This window comes from Amphiura filiformis, chromosome 4 (assembly GCF_039555335.1).
Source record: "Amphiura filiformis chromosome 4, Afil_fr2py, whole genome shotgun sequence".
Classification (NCBI taxonomy): domain Eukaryota; kingdom Metazoa; phylum Echinodermata; class Ophiuroidea; order Amphilepidida; family Amphiuridae; genus Amphiura; species Amphiura filiformis.
Genome location: NC_092631.1, coordinates 83,532,573 through 83,550,775, shown reverse-complemented (window position 1 = coordinate 83,550,775; position 18,203 = coordinate 83,532,573). Strand labels below are relative to the sequence as shown.

Sequence of the window (18,203 nt, the reverse complement as noted above, 5' to 3'; positions counted from 1 at the left end):
GAACAAATTGAAACAATTCTCATTTTAGTCTCAAGAAATGGGAAAGAATGAACACTAAATTTTCAATTCATTTTGGTTTCTTTTTTTCCACCTAATCCAGGAGCATCTATCTTATTTCCATTTTGTTGGTCGTATCATTGGCATGGCTATCTTTCATGGTCACTACATAGACGGTGGTTTTACTATGCCTTTTTACAAACAACTCCTTAGTAAACCAGTGAGCCTAGAAGACATGGAATCAGTGGACCCAGAGGTGTACAGAAGTCTTGTCTGGATGCTGTAAGTGCTTGGTTGAAATTAAATTGTGGATAAGTACAGGAACATGTTGATCAAAATCCCCATGGTTTGATTGTTGAAACTTAAGTGTTTTTGACTGATCTAAGACACAAGGTTCTGAGTACAACATATTGAAAATTTATCGGAAATTGGACTTCTGTTCATAAAATATGGATATTTTCATGTAGGCAACATAGCCTTTAGATTTATAGGATGACATTACTCTTCTTGCCTTACCCCACCACATTAATATTGTACAAAATATTAGAAAACAGGATGTTTTCTTTGTGCAATTATGTAAGCAGGGCTGTGCACAGAATTTATTTATTAATTGATGTGTATAATACCACAGTGTATTAAATTTGGGAGTTGGCAGCCGTGTAAAACCATCTAAACTGCTGTTGCGTAATTGGAACAGAACTAGGTCATGTATGTTGCACGGTAATACATACTCTGATGGCAAAGTATGGTATGTTGTTCACATAGGTGGGGTGCTGGCAAAGCTTGCCCAGCACCAACCAGTACCCTGATGACAACTCCAAGCAGCACCTTGCTGATGACAGCTCCAACTAGCACCCCAATGACAGCTCCCGTACATGTTTTAATTAGAGAATAAAGGTATTGTTTTTAGCTGCTGGAGTGCATCTATCGTCTCATATAACACGGGCGACATCATTATTTTAAGTAAAACAACGAGGCGAAGCTGAGTTGTTTTACGCCAAAAATAATGTGTCGCCCGTGTTATATGAGACGATAGATGCACAACAGCGGCTAAAAACAATACCTTTATTCTCATTCTTAAACACTTCAAGTAAAAATATGATAAGTATTACAAATTTTGATCAAAGTAAATCCTACATTTTGCAAGGAATTATACCTAGGGCTTAAAATCGATCAGTCCTGTTGTTGCTATGCGCCTACGATTGGTTCAAATTGCGAGTACTCGTCTCGCGTTGATGCACACGCGCTGACCCGTGTGATATCGTGTCATATCACACGGGTAAAAACCAATAAGATTGCAGGAACATTCTCAAGTGTTTAAGAATCGATAACGATACTGCCCAAGTTTCACAGTTGAATGCCATTATCAGACAGTGACATGTAACATGCAGAGATAATCTGTACACAATTATTTGCCTCACTGTTCCAGGAGTTGATTCATGAGCATAAAAAGATCAATTTGAGAAGTTGCATGTTTGATGAAACAGGTCAAGCAAATCATGTTATAAGCAGGCATGAGAATTTCCAGTCAAAACTCTGGAACCAGTCTTTTTTGATGTCAAAATTCCTGCAGTTTTATTTATTTTCAGCCCATTTTCAGGTGTTTTTGTCCAATTTTATGCACTTTTCCAGCTTCTCCAGACTTTTTCATAAATGCGTAGTCCCATGCCTGTATAAGGCTTTTGTTGTTGGCTTTTTATTGTGCCTTCTGCTATAATTTGGTTCACCTCAAGTTCGACAGTGACGTACGTGCATATATTGCAGTATCGAAAAGCATGCACCGTAAAGTTAAATGTGCTGAGTTTACACACACGCATACAGGAGCGGTTTGTCAGCACTTGCGCAACATCGAAAAAGTATTGACGTCACTACCGAATTTGAGGTGAACCAAATTATAGTACATATGTGACCCGATCTGATCCACTCAGGCCAAAGTAGGAAATTTTGAAAATTGAGTTGCCATCACTAACTTACTCAGTACCTGCAGTCCTGCCCTTACTGATGCTGAATCTTCAGGCCTCTTGAATACTTGGTTGCCAAGTTTCCATTTTTTTATGTTTTTTCTTGTTGTTTTTTTCCTCACTTTTTGCCTATTAATATCTCAATTTCATTATTGTCGACTTTAGCCTGATTACATCAGATCTGGTCACATACAAGCTGTATCATAATAATTGGGACCCATCAGTTTTCAGTGATTATAAACAAGACTGCTTCATCAAAATAAAACTTAAGATTCACCTAATTTGTAGATAAATGTTGCATTTGCAGACAGCAGGCTTGTCAATAAACATGAAAATTGATGGGTACCAATCACTTTGATACATCCTGTTTATGTTTAGCAACAGTACTTAGCATTTAACAATATCTTGTATTTGTTTGTATATGCAGGAGAATGATATTACAGGGATCTTAGAAAACATGTTCTGTGTAGAGCATGATTCATTTGGTGAGATGCAGGCACATGAGCTGAAACCAAATGGCAAGAACATCCCTGTCACAGAAGAGAATAAGATGGAATATGTCAAGTAAGTAAACACCAATAGGCAATCTCAATTTTTGAAAACCTTATGAGGAATGCATTGGGGTTTTTTTGTTGGTTTTTGTTACTCAAATCACCAGGTAATATGCACTCATAATTTCACAGTATTCGAGATGGAAGAATTTTATTGAGATTTACAACTTAGGCTATTATGTCTGATGATGAAGTCAGCGGGAATAATGTGCAAAAAAGCGGGTGATTTTACTTATGGTCGTGTGTCTTGAGCTCGCCACCAAAAAAAAAGGTGGCGACGTTACATTTTGCCAAAGTCGACTCAAAACAAATGATGATATCTCTGTCAAGCAAGAAGTTATTGTCATGCTTGTGGTATCATTTTATTGCTAAATAAAATGCACTTTCAACCCTGCAAAAAGAAATACTTGAACTTTTTTAATACTAACACTGTGCGTCATAGAATTCAGAATGGGCAGGGTGGCGGTGGTGGGGGATGTGGTGGTGGGGGATGTGGTACACACAAACTCTATGGGATTGGTATTTTAGTGCGTAATCTGCTTCTGTAAAGGCTGTAAATTGGATTTGGACTCTATTTAGCACCTAAAAGACTCATGGCCTTACAGCTAAACAATTGTACTAATTGTTTTGAACAATCTAAGATTGGTTTAGTCTAGAAAATACAAACTTTTCCATACAAAACTACCCGTTGTCATATTAAACACTGTAGTAAGTAATGCAGATGTCTTCAAAATCTAAAAGTTACTGTAAAATTTTAATTACTTATCCTATCATAGTCAAAGTATAGATTTTCTGAAGGGAAATTTTGAGGAATCTAAATATGGACATATTTTTTCTGTATGGGTTAGGGGGAAATGTTTATGTTCAAAAATATGTTGAATTGTAAAAAAATCTAACATACTTTGGGACACCCTATATTCGAGATTACCAAACAGCTGTGATTTTGGTTTCTCTCAAAGTCAGTTGGCTCTCCATATCCTCTAACCAAATGAATGTTGTTTACTTCCAGTTTATTACTTTAAGTTGGTAATAAGCAATGCATTGAGTGACCCATTTTTTATCAAAATCGTTTTTATTCCACCCTGTATAACTTGCAGGTCACCCTGTATAATGAGTTAAAATGTAAATATTTGAATTGCTTATGCCTTCAGCTTTCCAAAAATGTATACTTTTGCTAGTTTAGGGTTGATGATTGTTGAGATAATCTAATTAGAAACCCGGTTGGTGTAAAAATTCATAATATTTGTCATGTAACGCTAAGGGTGGCGAGTTCAGGACACACGGCCTTATAGCTGTGGCTTTGAGACAAAGTATTATATTAAGATGGCCTTTTGGACTTGGTAAATTGAATACTGAAAGGTTAGATCCAAAGAGTACTGATTCAAAATTGCCCTGTGTGTAAAGTAAATCTGCCATTTTAGTTTGTTGCTTATGGACTGCAAATAATGTAGGTCGGGTGTAAAGCCCAAGATGGAATGATAATTGGTGTCGTTAAGCTACAGCATTACAAGAGATTGCACATGCAGTGCTAAGTGGGAATTTAAATTTACCTGGAGGTACACTATTGTTCTACTTCATTGACTAAATATAAGAGGCAATTCTAATTACCGTAACCACCCGGGTATAAGCCCACCCCCCTAGATAGGCGATTTCACTCAAAAAATGAGGGTGGGCTTATACCCGGGGAGGGGCTAGTATAGATGGAAAAAAAAAAATCCAAATATTTAGGCCTATGCCTGATTTTGTTTTAATTTAAAAAAAGGTGATCATAATAAAGTTATCAAGTCAAGCAAACCATGCACAGTGTCATTGTATCAGCAGTCATACACAGACCACACCCCCCACCACCACCACCACGCCAGTATCCAAGATAAAACCCGGTTCAAGTTTGTGCTATGCATGTACCAGTACAGTACATGTACAATAAAATGTTTTCATTATGCTCCCCACACCACATTTTCCCAGACCTGAGAAGCCCCTGTAGACGGACCACAAGGCCGGGTATAAATGCCCAGGGTTTAGCTAAGGCCAAGTAAAATAAAAAACATGTTTCATGTCCAAAAAAAAAAAAAAAAGGAAGAAGAGGGGACTTTTTATTTTTTATTGCAAAATCGGTGTAAATACCCATAATTAGAGTTGTTTTAGCGTATACAATAATGCGTGGAAAAGGAGGCCTCTTTTTATTTGTTGTTCTGAGAGATATATCCCCTCTAACTATCACAAAACCTTATAAAAGTGTTTCTTGTATATTAGCAAGGCTATTGAAAGCATATGTACTTCATAGACATTTTTTTTAAAGTTATAACTGAATTTCAAAAAATAAAAATAAAATTTAAGAAACCTCAAAAAAGGAAGCGGGAGGGGACGTGAAACATATTTATTTTTTTATTTGGCCTTATGTCCACGTGCAGCCCAAGAGCTAAATGCAGCCCAGCCAATCAACACTCGCGTTTTAGTGGGTGTAGCATAGTGATTGACAAGAAGCACATGTGTAAACAGATATTCACGTGCTCAGACCATGCAGCTCGGCTATTCAGCCAATCAATACTCGGGAGGGTCACTGGGCGGAGCATAGAAGCATGAAGCTGTAAATCAGTCCGGTCATTGACATGCAAAACATTGCCAATTGATAATGGAGCAAATCCAGGTGCATGACCTTTCATGGTCTTGTTTTGGCATAATACAATATTTTATTATGAAATGCATGAATGGGGGTGTTAAAACAAATTCAATTGGGATGCCATTAGAGCAGGGAAGTGCCACTACCCTAATTTATAGAGTAAACAAACACTCAGACAGACTGTTTCTTGTTTTCTTGCTAACATTCATTTTCAGTAAAAAAGGATAATTGAACAAAAATAGACCTGCTACCGTCTTAAATGTTTTGGTGTACTTTTTGCTTTTTTGGTCAACAAAAAAAATGGGAAAAAAAATGGAAAAATGACTAAAATAAAAAAATTAAATCATTTTAATCTGCCCCGGGATGAACTTTCTTCATTTTTTTAGTCTTTGATCCGCCGGAAAGTTGCAATAGCTCCTCGTATTTCTGCTCCCATTCTCGAACAGACTTGCGTCCACAACCAAATTCATCTGCTGTTGCAGTCTGGTTACTCCCATTCATGCGATGCCACTGTATGATGTCTACTTTTTCTTTTACTGTCCATGTTTTTCTCCGTTTAGGCATAATCAACAATAAAAATCCACTTGAACTGTATCAAATTGAACAAAAAGCAACTTTTGTAATGATACCCCAATAGATTTAAGAGAGCGGTTGATGTGCCAAAATGTATGTTAATGAAGCATAACATGTGCCAAGTGGGCGAGGCTTAAAGGATGTTATAAACTGTCCAAAGACGTGTCTACTGGGCGGGGCTTAAGGGCATACCTGGAGCATCGAGCGTGTGGTCTAGCAAGCCACTGAGTTTGGGTGATTTGGGGAAATACCCTAGCTGCTCACATATCATTATCGTAACTGCGTTCACTGTAGCTCACTGTTGTTTACAAATTTGAGCATAAATTGGCTTAATAAATCCTCAAAATAAAGAGGAAAAACAAACTTAAAATGAAATTATTCAACAAGCTTTGTTCAAGAGATATCAGATTTATTCATTCACCATTGATTTGATGGTAATCGTATTTGGTCAAAATTAGTACTGGGCTTATACCCGAGTGCACCCTAGTTTCTCAAATATTTCAAAAAATAGGGGGTGGGCTTATAACCGAGAGTGGGCTTATACCCGGGTGGTTACGGTACTAGGCTAAGGTACAATAGGTATTGTACAATTTGGTTAATAACAGCTTTGTGGAATTTAACTTTATTAGATGTGTAATGTGTGGAATGTATCAAACCTGGCAGAAATAGGGTTGATTTCTTACAGACTCATAAAAGTCAGAGACATTTTGAAAGTCATGGATTTTGGTTGGGGTCGTAGAAATTCCAGAGAAAGGTGAAAAGTCATGTCTTTAAATAGAAATTGAGAATGCAAGTTTAAAAATATGATTGGTATAAAAAAAGGCAAGACAGTTCGATGAAGGTTGGACAGAGGTGCAAATATGTGACCATCCACCATGAACCCATGTCATCAGTGCTTATTCAGAGATGTGTACCAAGAAGCTTTACAAATATCAGTAGAAAACAAAGGAATTTCAACAGCAAAATTGAATTTTGAGCACTTTTTTCCCAAGCAGTTATTGTTTAATGAAGATTTCAACTGTTTTATTATCTATGATACTCAAAAGTGCGACTTTACACCAGATTCGTTGTGGATGGTCACATATGTTTTACATTGCCATATCTATAATTATGTCACCTCTAGGAACTATTTCATGTGACCATATTAACCCTTTGTTGTGCATTCATCCTGTACCCAACAGGTTATTTGTCCAGTGGAGATTTCTACGTGGCATAGAGCCACAGTTCCTAGCATTACAGAAAGGTTTCAACGAACTCATACCACAACATTTACTCAAGCCTTTTGATGAGAGAGAATTAGAGGTATGTATCAACTGCAGTGATGATTCCAAAAATAAATTATGAATATTGTTGACTGTTTAAAAAATAGTCTGCTATAAGGCGACGAAAAAAGGAAACCTGTTTTACAAAGTAGGGTCGGTCGGTCTGCCTTTTTTTTTTCCTTTTTTTTCTTCAGAAATGACCCCCAAAAATCACCAAAATCTGTAAATAATATGCAATTTGAGAAAATACAAAAAAATTTGGGTCGGCATTCATTTGTACAGAAAAATGTTTTTTCCCAATTTGTTCAAAATCTGGGTCGGTCGGGCCTGTAGAACAGGGTTTCCTTTTTTCGTCGCCTAAAGGGTATTTTGTAAGTTGATGTTAAGTTCCCATCACATATTTTCTGACTCTTTAATGAATATTGGGAGTGTATTTCATTATTACGTATATTGTTGATGTATGACCATGGCAAAACAGGTATTAATGCTCAGATCATCTTTACAGGCATTTTACAACAGATTGAGAAAAGATTTGAGTTTGTTTTTATTAACATGAAAAGACATTTATAATTTTTGTAATCACCAGGAACATGATGAGCAAATTCAAAAATGTTCATTCTTGACTACGTCCTCTACCGCAAAAGCAAACTGCTGAAATGATCCAGCAGGGCATGTGTGACATTTTGAGAGTTTAAATTTGATTATTTCCAGCTCAATTTTAAGATAATGAAAATTTGGGCTAAAATGAAAATGTGATGTTGGCAGGTAAACGGGAATCAACTTTGATCAATTTATTACACTTTATCACTGGCACAGAATTACAAAAATATAATATTGCACATAAGTTACATCAAAAATTACACAATATCATAAAAAGAATAAAAAAATTTTTAAAGTCCAGTGAATGCACCAAATCCAAAAAAGAAGGGAGGGAAAATAAATTAGAGGGGAAAGTGCATGATGATGAACCTAAGCTGACTTGTGCCTTCCCCCTTTCATTGCAAGCAGATTCATTGTTTTGCTTTTGCTTCATGAGCAGTAAAAAGAAGTGAGACAATACCTGCTATTTTATTTACTACATTTGTACTTTAGGACCTGCCTGATTAAAAAAAAAACCAGACAAGCTACAAGAGATTATTTCTCTCCTTTTCAGTCAACATATGGAATGCCCTTCCTGAACATACTGTAACTATAATAAATTCATTTTACCTTGACAGTCGCGGGGAGTCCTTTAGAACGTCTCAATGATGAGTCAAATAGGGCCCAAACTTTCGCTATAGTGAACACGATTATGCGATTGATTTTCTGACACGTAAAAATACAGCCAATTCAGAGAGAAAATCATGTTTGTCGTTTAGGTCCTATTATATACTTTTTGTTGGCTGCTGAGCTACACAAATGCATATCTTTTCACTAATTATAGATACTTCATTTCATGTTGAAAGTTGACAAGCTATTTCTACTTGCTTTAAAATGAACACAAACATGCACACAGTATAGACAATTGAATGAAGACGATTTATTTGTACTAGGATTTCATTCAATCAAGAACATAAAATATTGTTAAGGCCATAAATCATGTAAATATACACACTTATGCATAGGGAGACAAACATGATAAAGTTAATCTGTTCTTTTCATTCTAGATTGTTAACCTTTGGAACATTTCACATGCATGCTGTTTGTCTCAATGCCTTCTCGGGCCATATAGTAATGTAAATCGTGAAACCGTAGAATGATCTGTTGGTCAGCATAGATATTGAATAAAATTGAATCCCATCAATTCAAAGCTACACCCTTTTTGAAATACTTTTTACCAGCGACTTAAAATGTATGTACTGTAACTAGCTATGCAGAGTTTTAGACTTTTAGCAGATGGTGTACCGCTATCTTTGCACTTACATGTCAGCATTACCAAGTAACAGGTAACTGCTGTAAATGCCTTGATTAGCCTTGACATCAAATTGAAACTGTGTATGTTAGGCCAGAATTGTTAATGTTATTGATTGAAATTATTAATATATTTTTTTCTTTGTGGCCTCATCAGCTTTTGATCAATGGTCTTGGTAAGATAGACATAGAAGATTGGAAGTTACACACACGGTTGAAGCACTGTACTCCAGACAGTAACATAGTCAAGTGGTTCTGGATGGCTGTAGATACATTTGATGAGGAGAAGAGAGCTAGATTGTTACAATTTGTAACAGGAACATCTAAGGTGCCATTGCAAGGCTTCAAAGCATTGCAAGGTATGTAATGGGTTAATGGGTAGGAACATCTAAGGTGCCATTGCAAGGCTTCAAAGCATTGCAAGGTATGTAATGGGTTAATGGGTAGGAACATCTAAGGTACCATTGCAAGGCTTCAAAGCATTGCAAGGTATGTAATGGGTTAATGGGTAGGAACATCTAAGGTACCATTGCAAGGCTTCAAAGCATTGCAAGGTATGTAATGGGTTAATGGGTAGGAACATCTAAGGTGCCATTACAAGGCTTCAAAGCATTGCAAGGTATGTAATGGGTTAATGGGTAGGAACATCTAAGGTACCATTGCAAGGCTTCAAAGCATTGCAAGGTATGTAATGGGTTAATGGGTAGGAACATCTAAGGTGCCATTGCAAGGCTTCAAAGCATTGCAAGGTATGTAATGGGTTAATGGGTAGGAACATCTAAGGTACCATTGCAAGGCTTCAAAGCATTGCAAGGTATGTAATGGGTTAATGGGTAGGAACATCTAAGGTACCATTGCAAGGCTTCAAAGCATTGCAAGGTATGTAATGGGTTAATGGGTAGGAACATCTAAGGTGCCATTACAAGGCTTCAAAGCATTGCAAGGTATGTAATGGGTTAATGGGTAGGAACATCTAAGGTACCATTGCAAGGCTTCAAAGCATTGCAAGGTATGTAATGGGTTAATGGGTAGGAACATCTAAAAGGTGCCATTGCAAGGCTTCAAAGCATTGCAAGGTATGTAATGGGTTAATGGGTAGGAACATCTAAGGTACCATTGCAAGGCTTCAAAGCATTGCAAGGTATGTAATGGGTTAATGAATTTCTACTATGTGTTGGAAAGTAGCTCAGATAGATTATGGTGTGCATACATAGAAGCGAGAGTTACCTTATACGGCCTAATCAGTGCCCTTAACCTAATTAGTGAGATGGGGGGATTTTTGACACAAGTGTGATGACTTTGGAGTCTTATTGAATATTTTAAGTGAAAGATATTTGTTGTGATCTGTGAAACCCTTCACATGGTGACATTTTTAATTTTTGTGTCTTGTAGACAGAAAACATGGAAATGTAGAACTCTTTTAAGAACTATTTTCATTTTGTACCTGTGATTTCAACATCAAAAGTTATAAAAAAAAATAAAGAAACAGTTTTATCTCTATAAAACAAAATGGGATAATGCAGCATGTGAATGGTTTTCATAGGTCACATCACATATAGTACAGACATATATTTAACTATAAATGTTGTTTAAAATCCCAAGAAAAGTTGCTTTATTTCAATAATTGTTCTTCCAGTGTATATAACCTTTGTAGAAAAATAAAGTTCTGTTTTGTGTAAGTGGTTTTGGTACAAATAGGAAGTATTTGAATTAATATTTGACTTTTCCTATTATTTACAGGTTCTACAGGTGCACCAGGACCTAGGCTATTCACAATACATCAAATTGATGCTGATACTAATAACTTACCAAAGGCACATACATGGTAAGTGTAGAACCCTCTCTACCATAAAACACAGCCTGTGCCTTGCAATTTGTTTGGTTCTCATGCTAGTATGCTAATATTAGGGGCTCAAAAGGGTTTTGTTTTTCTTTGCTTGTTTTTTGTTTTTCAAGACTCAAAATGATAAATGATTAAATCGACCACCCTTGCCTTATTGGTTTTGTGCAAGGCCTTATTGGTTTTGTGCAAGGTGTTCATCTTATTTGTCCTTCTTTAGAGACAGTTGTGTCTATGTATAACTTAATCCTTAGCCCGATTTACTTCACGTTCTTGGAAGTGAAAACCACAGTTTTACTGCCTTAAATAGAGGCGATGGTTGGGGAGGTTACTCTTGGCAATTAAATGGATCTAAAGTTAAGTATGTCATTTTGTTGTCATGTCAGGTGCTCAAACAAGTGGCAATATGGAACTGGTCCTCGCGAGTTTGACACTCCGAGGACATTAGCTACTTAGTATTATAATAGAAGTATATGATAGGGTAATAAGATCCTCAATCTTCAATATGCACTACAGTATGAATTTCAATTGAACGAACACTGCTGCACTAGATCCAACCGCGATCGTATATCGCGTATATCAAACTACAACACGAACACACATCCTTGGATTACAGTATTAACCAATCACGAGTGTGTTGGCATGGTTTGATTCACTTCCGCGTTACACAGTCACACACGCAGTTTACGCAAAAAAATTGTCATGCTATGTCAAGCTGTGTTTATTCAATTGAAATTCTACTTTACAGTCCGTCTACTCTGAAGTTCAAAGTACCGACGTGGACACACACATTGTGCCGACTTTGCAGGCACGCATACCTCAGCAGAGACGCAGCACTGCACACTGTTTACGCGCTGTATACGTGCGTGTTGTCACTTTGTACTTCAGAGTGGACAAATTGTAGGTTCTTGGTGTGTTGTTTAGGTGAAGATCTCGGGAAGTAAGTTATGGAATACAAACGCACACCAGCTGTAAATGATCAAGTATAGTGAATATCATCACCAGAAATTATTTTGGTATTGTAACTAGTAGTAATATATTTCTAACCTTATTTAATTTAGTAGTTTTTCTAATATCTTTAAATTTCCTTTTGAACCTTCCAGTTTTAACCGGTTGGACATCCCACCATACGAAACGTACGAGAAGTTTCTGGAGAAGCTGACTTGTGCAGTAGAAGACACGTGTGGATTTACTGTTGAATAAACTCATCCTCTAGCTAACTACTGCCATAGCCTCATCCCTAGACAATGCACAATACTGTATCCTACATTAAAGCTTTTGTACTATGATGTTTCACCCCTATGGGGAATGGATATGATGTTATGTACCCTGATGCTGAACTTCTCTGGCGTACATACGTTCTTGTGGAAAGGTGATGGAACTTTTGAAGTTGGGTATGAGAATGTATCGGTGGTATTTGATGGCCACCATGTTAATGTATAATGAGTCACTAGTGTATATAAAATTATGTCATACAACAGTATTTCTGCATTTTTCTTTTTAATATTTATATTTTAGGACAGATATTTGTATTTTTTTTTGCAATACTTGTGCTCCATATTTTTATCACAGAGAAGTCAGCCCTCAGTGTTTATGTTCATGTAAAGGTTGACACATTCTAAGTCCCCCCTTAAGACTTTTAAAATAACTTGGAAACAGTTATTATTAGCCTATTTTGTTTTACACACCTGGTCCAATTTACAATGTCATACATTGTTATGTTTGTTTGGTCACAATGGCCTATTATTTAAGGAAAGATGCAGTAGCACTTTGTCCATTCAAATCTCACAAAACATGCAGAATATAATAGGCCAGGCCTACTGCATTGTTTTACAGTTGAATGGACCCAAGTGCAAATTTTAAAACTGCATCTTTTCTTACATAATAAACCATTGTGAACAAGTTATATTGATAATTAGATCAGCTGTGTTAAATAAGCTACCAATTCCTTATATTTTTTGTTTTTGTTGTTGTAATTTTGTAAAAACAAAATTAAGTTATTCTAAAAAGTCTTAGTGGGAAACTCAGAATTTGTGAACCCTTGATCATTATCATACAGAGATGATGATAAGAACAGTTTCTCATCAAAACAATGTGAATCAAACATTTGGTTATTATTGAGTGGATGTTCACTTCCTGGTAGATAAGATTTTTGGTATATTGCTTTTAAAGTAATGCTGGTTTCATACTTTCCTGCTGCTTGCTGCTTTGCCCTGATGATGATGATTATGCTTCACTGCGCAGTCACATCAGAAATGCTAGTGGTGACCAGCAGCAAGCTGATATATCAATTACTCCACTGTTTTGCCTAAAGAAGCAAATTGCTTGGAGTTCACTTCAATTCAACACAAGAATGGGGCCACTCGGATGTATGAAAACAGGATACAGTTTTTGGCCAGTAAGCACTGAGCGGTAACATTGGCTTTCAGAGTCATGCTGGTGGGAATTTGCAGAAGTATGAAACCAGCATAAGGACATCAATAGATAAAAATTATCCTCACAGAGTCATAAAGAATGTGCGAAATGGAAAGAATTGCCATGACTCAAATCAGATAGTTCTGGTAAAAGGGCTGGAATTGAAAATATATTTTGGCGAAAATGTTTGTTAGTAATGTTATATAGCCTGTATTGTCTCAAGTTGAGAGTAATGCCATGTTGGATTTTACAGTGGCATCTTCAAATCATGCATGCTAACTTATCCTGCTGGGGGTATTCACACACATAGAATGGCATTTGTTCATGCGCTGGTGATGCAAATGCGTAAACGCACCAATTCAAATCTGCCACTGCGAAATACAACATAGCATTACTCTCATCTTGAGACGAGACAGACTATAGCAAGTAGCTCATGTACACAGTGACTCATGTACACGGTGACTCATGTACACGGTGACTCATGTACACGGTGCCTCATGTACACGGTGACTCATGTACACGGTGACTCATGTACACGGTGACTCATGTACACGGTGACTCATGTACACGGTGACTCATGTACACGGTGACTCATGTACACGGTGACTCATGTACACGGTGACTCATGTACACGGTGACTCATGTACACGGTGACTCATGTACACAGTGACTCATGTACACAGTGACTCATGTACACAGTGACTCATGTACACAGTGACTCATGTACACAGTGACTCATGTACACAGTGACTCATGTACACAGTGACTCATATATAATATTGGTCAAACCAAATGTATCAATCATGGAATGCAAACAATATGTCTGATGCATGATGACAGTATTTATTTATTTTTGAATACCAAAAAATGATGATAATAATAATAATAGAATGGTATATATATGATATTTGTATTATGTACAGCTTGCAATTGCTATTGTTTAATATTATGCCAGTGAGTGAACTGATTGGAAGGAATTCTTGAGATTGAAATGAGATTTAAGCTTACTGAATCAGGGCATCGGATGCTGTATGGCAAAATATTGTTTTGGAGGGACTTCCATGTGACTGCACTCTTAGAGATTCTGATTATGGGTTGTAAATCCTGGCAAGCTTTGGTTTAGACAGTACAGGTCTTGTACTCATGTCATTTTGAATTGGTTGTTAATCCTGGCAAGCTTTGGTTTAGACAGTACAGGTCTTGTACTGATGTCATTTTGAATTGGTTGTTAATCCTGGCAAGCTTTGGTTGAGACAGTACAGGTCTTGTACTGATGTCATTTTGAATTGGTTGTTAATCCTGGCAAGCTTTGGTTGAGACAGTACAGGTCTTGTACTGATGTCATTTTGAATTGGTTGTTAATCCTGGCAAGCTTTGGTTTAGACAGTACAGGTCTTGTACTGATGTCATTTTGAATTGGTTGTTAATCCTGGCAAGCTTTGGTTTAGACAGTACAGGTCTTGTACTGATGTCATTTTGAATTGGTTGTTAATCCTGGCAAGCTTTGGTTGAGACAGTACAGGTCTTGTACTGATGTCATTTTGAATTGGTTGTTAATCCTGGCAAGCTTTGGTTGAGACAGTACAGGTCTTGTACTGATGTCATTTTGAATTGGTTGTTAATCCTGGCAAGCTTTGGTTTAGACAGTACAGGTCTTGCACTGATGTCATTTTGAATTGGTTGTTAATCCTGGCAAGCTTTGGTTTAGACAGTACAGGTCTTGTACTGATGTCATTTTGAATTGGTTGTTAATCCTGGCAAGCTTTGGTTGAGACAGTACAGGTCTTGTACTGATGTCATTTTGAATTGGTTGTTAATCCTGGCAAGCTTTGGTTTAGACAGTACAGGTCTTGTACTGATGTCATTTTGAATTGGTTGTTAATCCTGGCAAGCTTTGGTTGAGACAGTACAGGTCTTGTACTGATGTCATTTTGAATTGGTTGTTAATCCTGGCAAGCTTTGGTTTAGACAGTACAGGTCTTGTACTGATGTCATTTTGAATTGGTTGTTAATCCTGGCAAGCTTTGGTTGAGACAGTACAGGTCTTGTACTGATGTCATTTTGAATTGGTTGTTAATCCTGGCAAGCTTTGGTTTAGACAGTACAGGTCTTGTACTGATGTCATTTTGAATTGGTTGTTAATCCTGGCAAGCTTTGGTTTAGACAGTACAGGTCTTGTACTGATGTCATTTTGAATTGGTTGTTAATCCTGGCAAGCTTTGGTTTAGACAGTACAGGTCTTGTACTGATGTCATTTTGAATTGGTTGTTAATCCTGGCAAGCTTTGGTTGAGACAGTACAGGTCTTGTACTGATGTCATTTTGAATTGGTTGTAAATCCTGGCAAGCTTTGGTTTAGACAGTACAGGTCTTGTACTGATGTCATTTTGAATTGGTTGTTAATCCTGGCAAGCTTTGGTTGAGACAGTACAGGTCTTGTACTGATGTCATTTTGAATTGGTTGTTAATCCTGGCAAGCTTTGGTTTAGACAGTACAGGTCTTGTACTGATGTCATTTTGAATTGGTTGTTAATCCTGGCAAGCTTTGGTTTAGACAGTACAGGTCTTGTACTGATGTCATTTTGAATTGGTTGTTAATCCTGGCAAGCTTTGGTTTAGACAGTACAGGTCTTGTACTGATGTCATTTTGAATTGGTTGTTAATCCTGGCAAGCTTTGGTTGAGACAGTACAGGTCTTGTACTGATGTCATTTTGAATTGGTTGTTAATCCTGGCAAGCTTTGGTTTAGACAGTACAGGTCTTGTACTGATGTCATTTTGAATTGGTTGTTAATCCTGGCAAGCTTTGGTTTAGACAGTACAGGTCTTGTACTGATGTCATTTTGAATTGGTTGTTAATCCTGGCAAGCTTTGGTTTAGACAGTACAGGTCTTGTACTGATGTCATTTTGAATTGGTTGTTAATCCTGGCAAGCTTTGGTTTAGACAGTACAGGTCTTGTACTGATGTCATTTTGAATTGGTTGTTAATCCTGGCAAGCTTTGGTTGAGACAGTACAGGTCTTGTACTGATGTCATTTTGAATTGGTTGTAAATCCTGGCAAGCTTTGGTTGAGACAGTACAGGTCTTGTACTGATGTCATTTTGAATTGGTTGTTAATCCTGGCAAGCTTTGGTTTAGACAGTACAGGTCTTGTACTGATGTCATTTTGAATTGGTTGTTAATCCTGGCAAGCTTTGGTTTAGACAGTACAGGTCTTGTACTGATGTCATTTTGAATTGGTTGTTAATCCTGGCAAGCTTTGGTTTAGACAGTACAGGTCTTGTACTGATGTCATTTTGAATTGGTTGTTAATCCTGGCAAGCTTTGGTTGAGACAGTACAGGTCTTGTACTGATGTCATTTTGAATTGGTTGTTAATCCTGGCAAGCTTTGGTTGAGACAGTACAGGTCTTGTACTGATGTCATTTTGAATTGGTTGTTAATCCTGGCAAGCTTTGGTTTAGACAGTACAGGTCTTGTACTGATGTCATTTTGAATTGGTTGTTAATCCTGGCAAGCTTTGGTTGAGACAGTACAGGTCTTGTACTGATGTCATTTTGAATTGGTTGTTAATCCTGGCAAGCTTTGGTTTAGACAGTACAGGTCTTGTACTGATGTCATTTTGAATTGGTTGTTAATCCTGGCAAGCTTTGGTTGAGACAGTACAGGTCTTGTACTGATGTCATTTTGAATTGGTTGTTAATCCTGGCAAGCTTTGGTTGAGACAGTACAGGTCTTGTACTGATGTCATTTTGAATTGGTTGTTAATCCTGGCAAGCTTTGGTTTAGACAGTACAGGTCTTGTACTGATGTCATTTTGAATTGGTTGTTAATCCTGGCAAGCTTTGGTTGAGACAGTACAGGTCTTGTACTGATGTCATTTTGAATTGGTTGTTAATCCTGGCAAGCTTTGGTTGAGACAGTACAGGTCTTGTACTGATGTCATTTTGAATTGGTTGTTAATCCTGGCAAGCTTTGGTTTAGACAGTACAGGTCTTGTACTGATGTCATTTTGAATTGGTTGTTAATCCTGGCAAGCTTTGGTTTAGACAGTACAGGTCTTGTACTGATGTCATTTTGAATTGGTTGTTAATCCTGGCAAGCTTTGGTTTAGACAGTACAGGTCTTGTACTGATGTCATTTTGAATTGGTTGTTAATCCTGGCAAGCTTTGGTTTAGACAGTACAGGTCTTGTACTGATGTCATTTTGAATTGGTTGTTAATCCTGGCAAGCTTTGGTTTAGACAGTACAGGTCTTGTACTGATGTCATTTTGAATTGGTTGTTATAAGATGTACTGTGATGAGTATCCCATCATGCACTGGTCCAGAGAGTCTCGTACTAATATCTCTGTGCATGACTTTGAAGGTGGTGCACGATGTGGGTATGAGAGGAATTGAGCACATTGGGATTTCAATTTTTAAGTGATAGGATGTCAAAACGGCAATGGTTTACTAAACTTGACCCAATTAGGCAGACTTTGGAAGATTTCCCCATAGATGGCAATGAATGAAAAGAAAAATTTGGCAACTTTTCAACAGTGGCTCTTGTGATTTTTAGTTACTACCTGACCAATGGTCAAGAGAAAAATTAGGTGACTTTTTGAGCACTTGCCCCATGATTTTGGGTGGTAACCCAACCAATGAATATATGACTTTACCTCTGCAAATTGCTTTATAGTATACTGTGGTTCGCTTCAAGTTTGGTAATGATGTAGGTACATATTTCCCTAAACACAGTATACACCCAAGTGAAAGAGCAAGTAGGAAAGTACATCATAACAATATTCATGTTTAGACAAAAATATGAATCAAATACTGGACTCCCCAAAGATTTTTTAGTAACGTTGCGACCCATTGCACCGGGTCCTCATTAGACTGTGCAGAGACTTGACTGATGGTTTGGTCACATGATGGTAATCGATGAGGAAGTGTTATCGCACGCCTGTGACCCCAACATGAAACTACTTCCTCACCAATTACCCTCACATGACCAAACAATCGGTCAAGTCTCTGCGCAGTCTGATGAAGACCCGGTGAACGGGTCGCAACGTTACTAAAAAATCGTTGGTGAGTCCAGTATTTGATCCATATTAT

At 37.3% G+C, this 18,203-nt stretch overlaps 1 protein-coding gene across 1 annotated transcript in view; it reads left to right on the top strand.

Moving 5' to 3' along the window:
• LOC140151533 (E3 ubiquitin-protein ligase SMURF2-like) overlaps positions 1-13,625 on the top strand; it is a 63,268-nt gene extending 49,643 nt beyond the window's left edge. The window contains exons 11-16 of the mRNA XM_072173907.1: positions 101-280; positions 2,386-2,522; positions 6,884-7,004; positions 9,012-9,213; positions 10,595-10,679; positions 11,798-13,625. Of these exons, the coding sequence (XP_072030008.1) occupies positions 101-280; positions 2,386-2,522; positions 6,884-7,004; positions 9,012-9,213; positions 10,595-10,679; positions 11,798-11,897 (825 nt within the window). The 3' untranslated portion in view covers positions 11,898-13,625. The remainder of the gene's footprint in view (positions 1-100; positions 281-2,385; positions 2,523-6,883; positions 7,005-9,011; positions 9,214-10,594; positions 10,680-11,797) is intronic.
• The last annotated feature ends 4,578 nt before the right edge of the window (positions 13,626-18,203 follow it).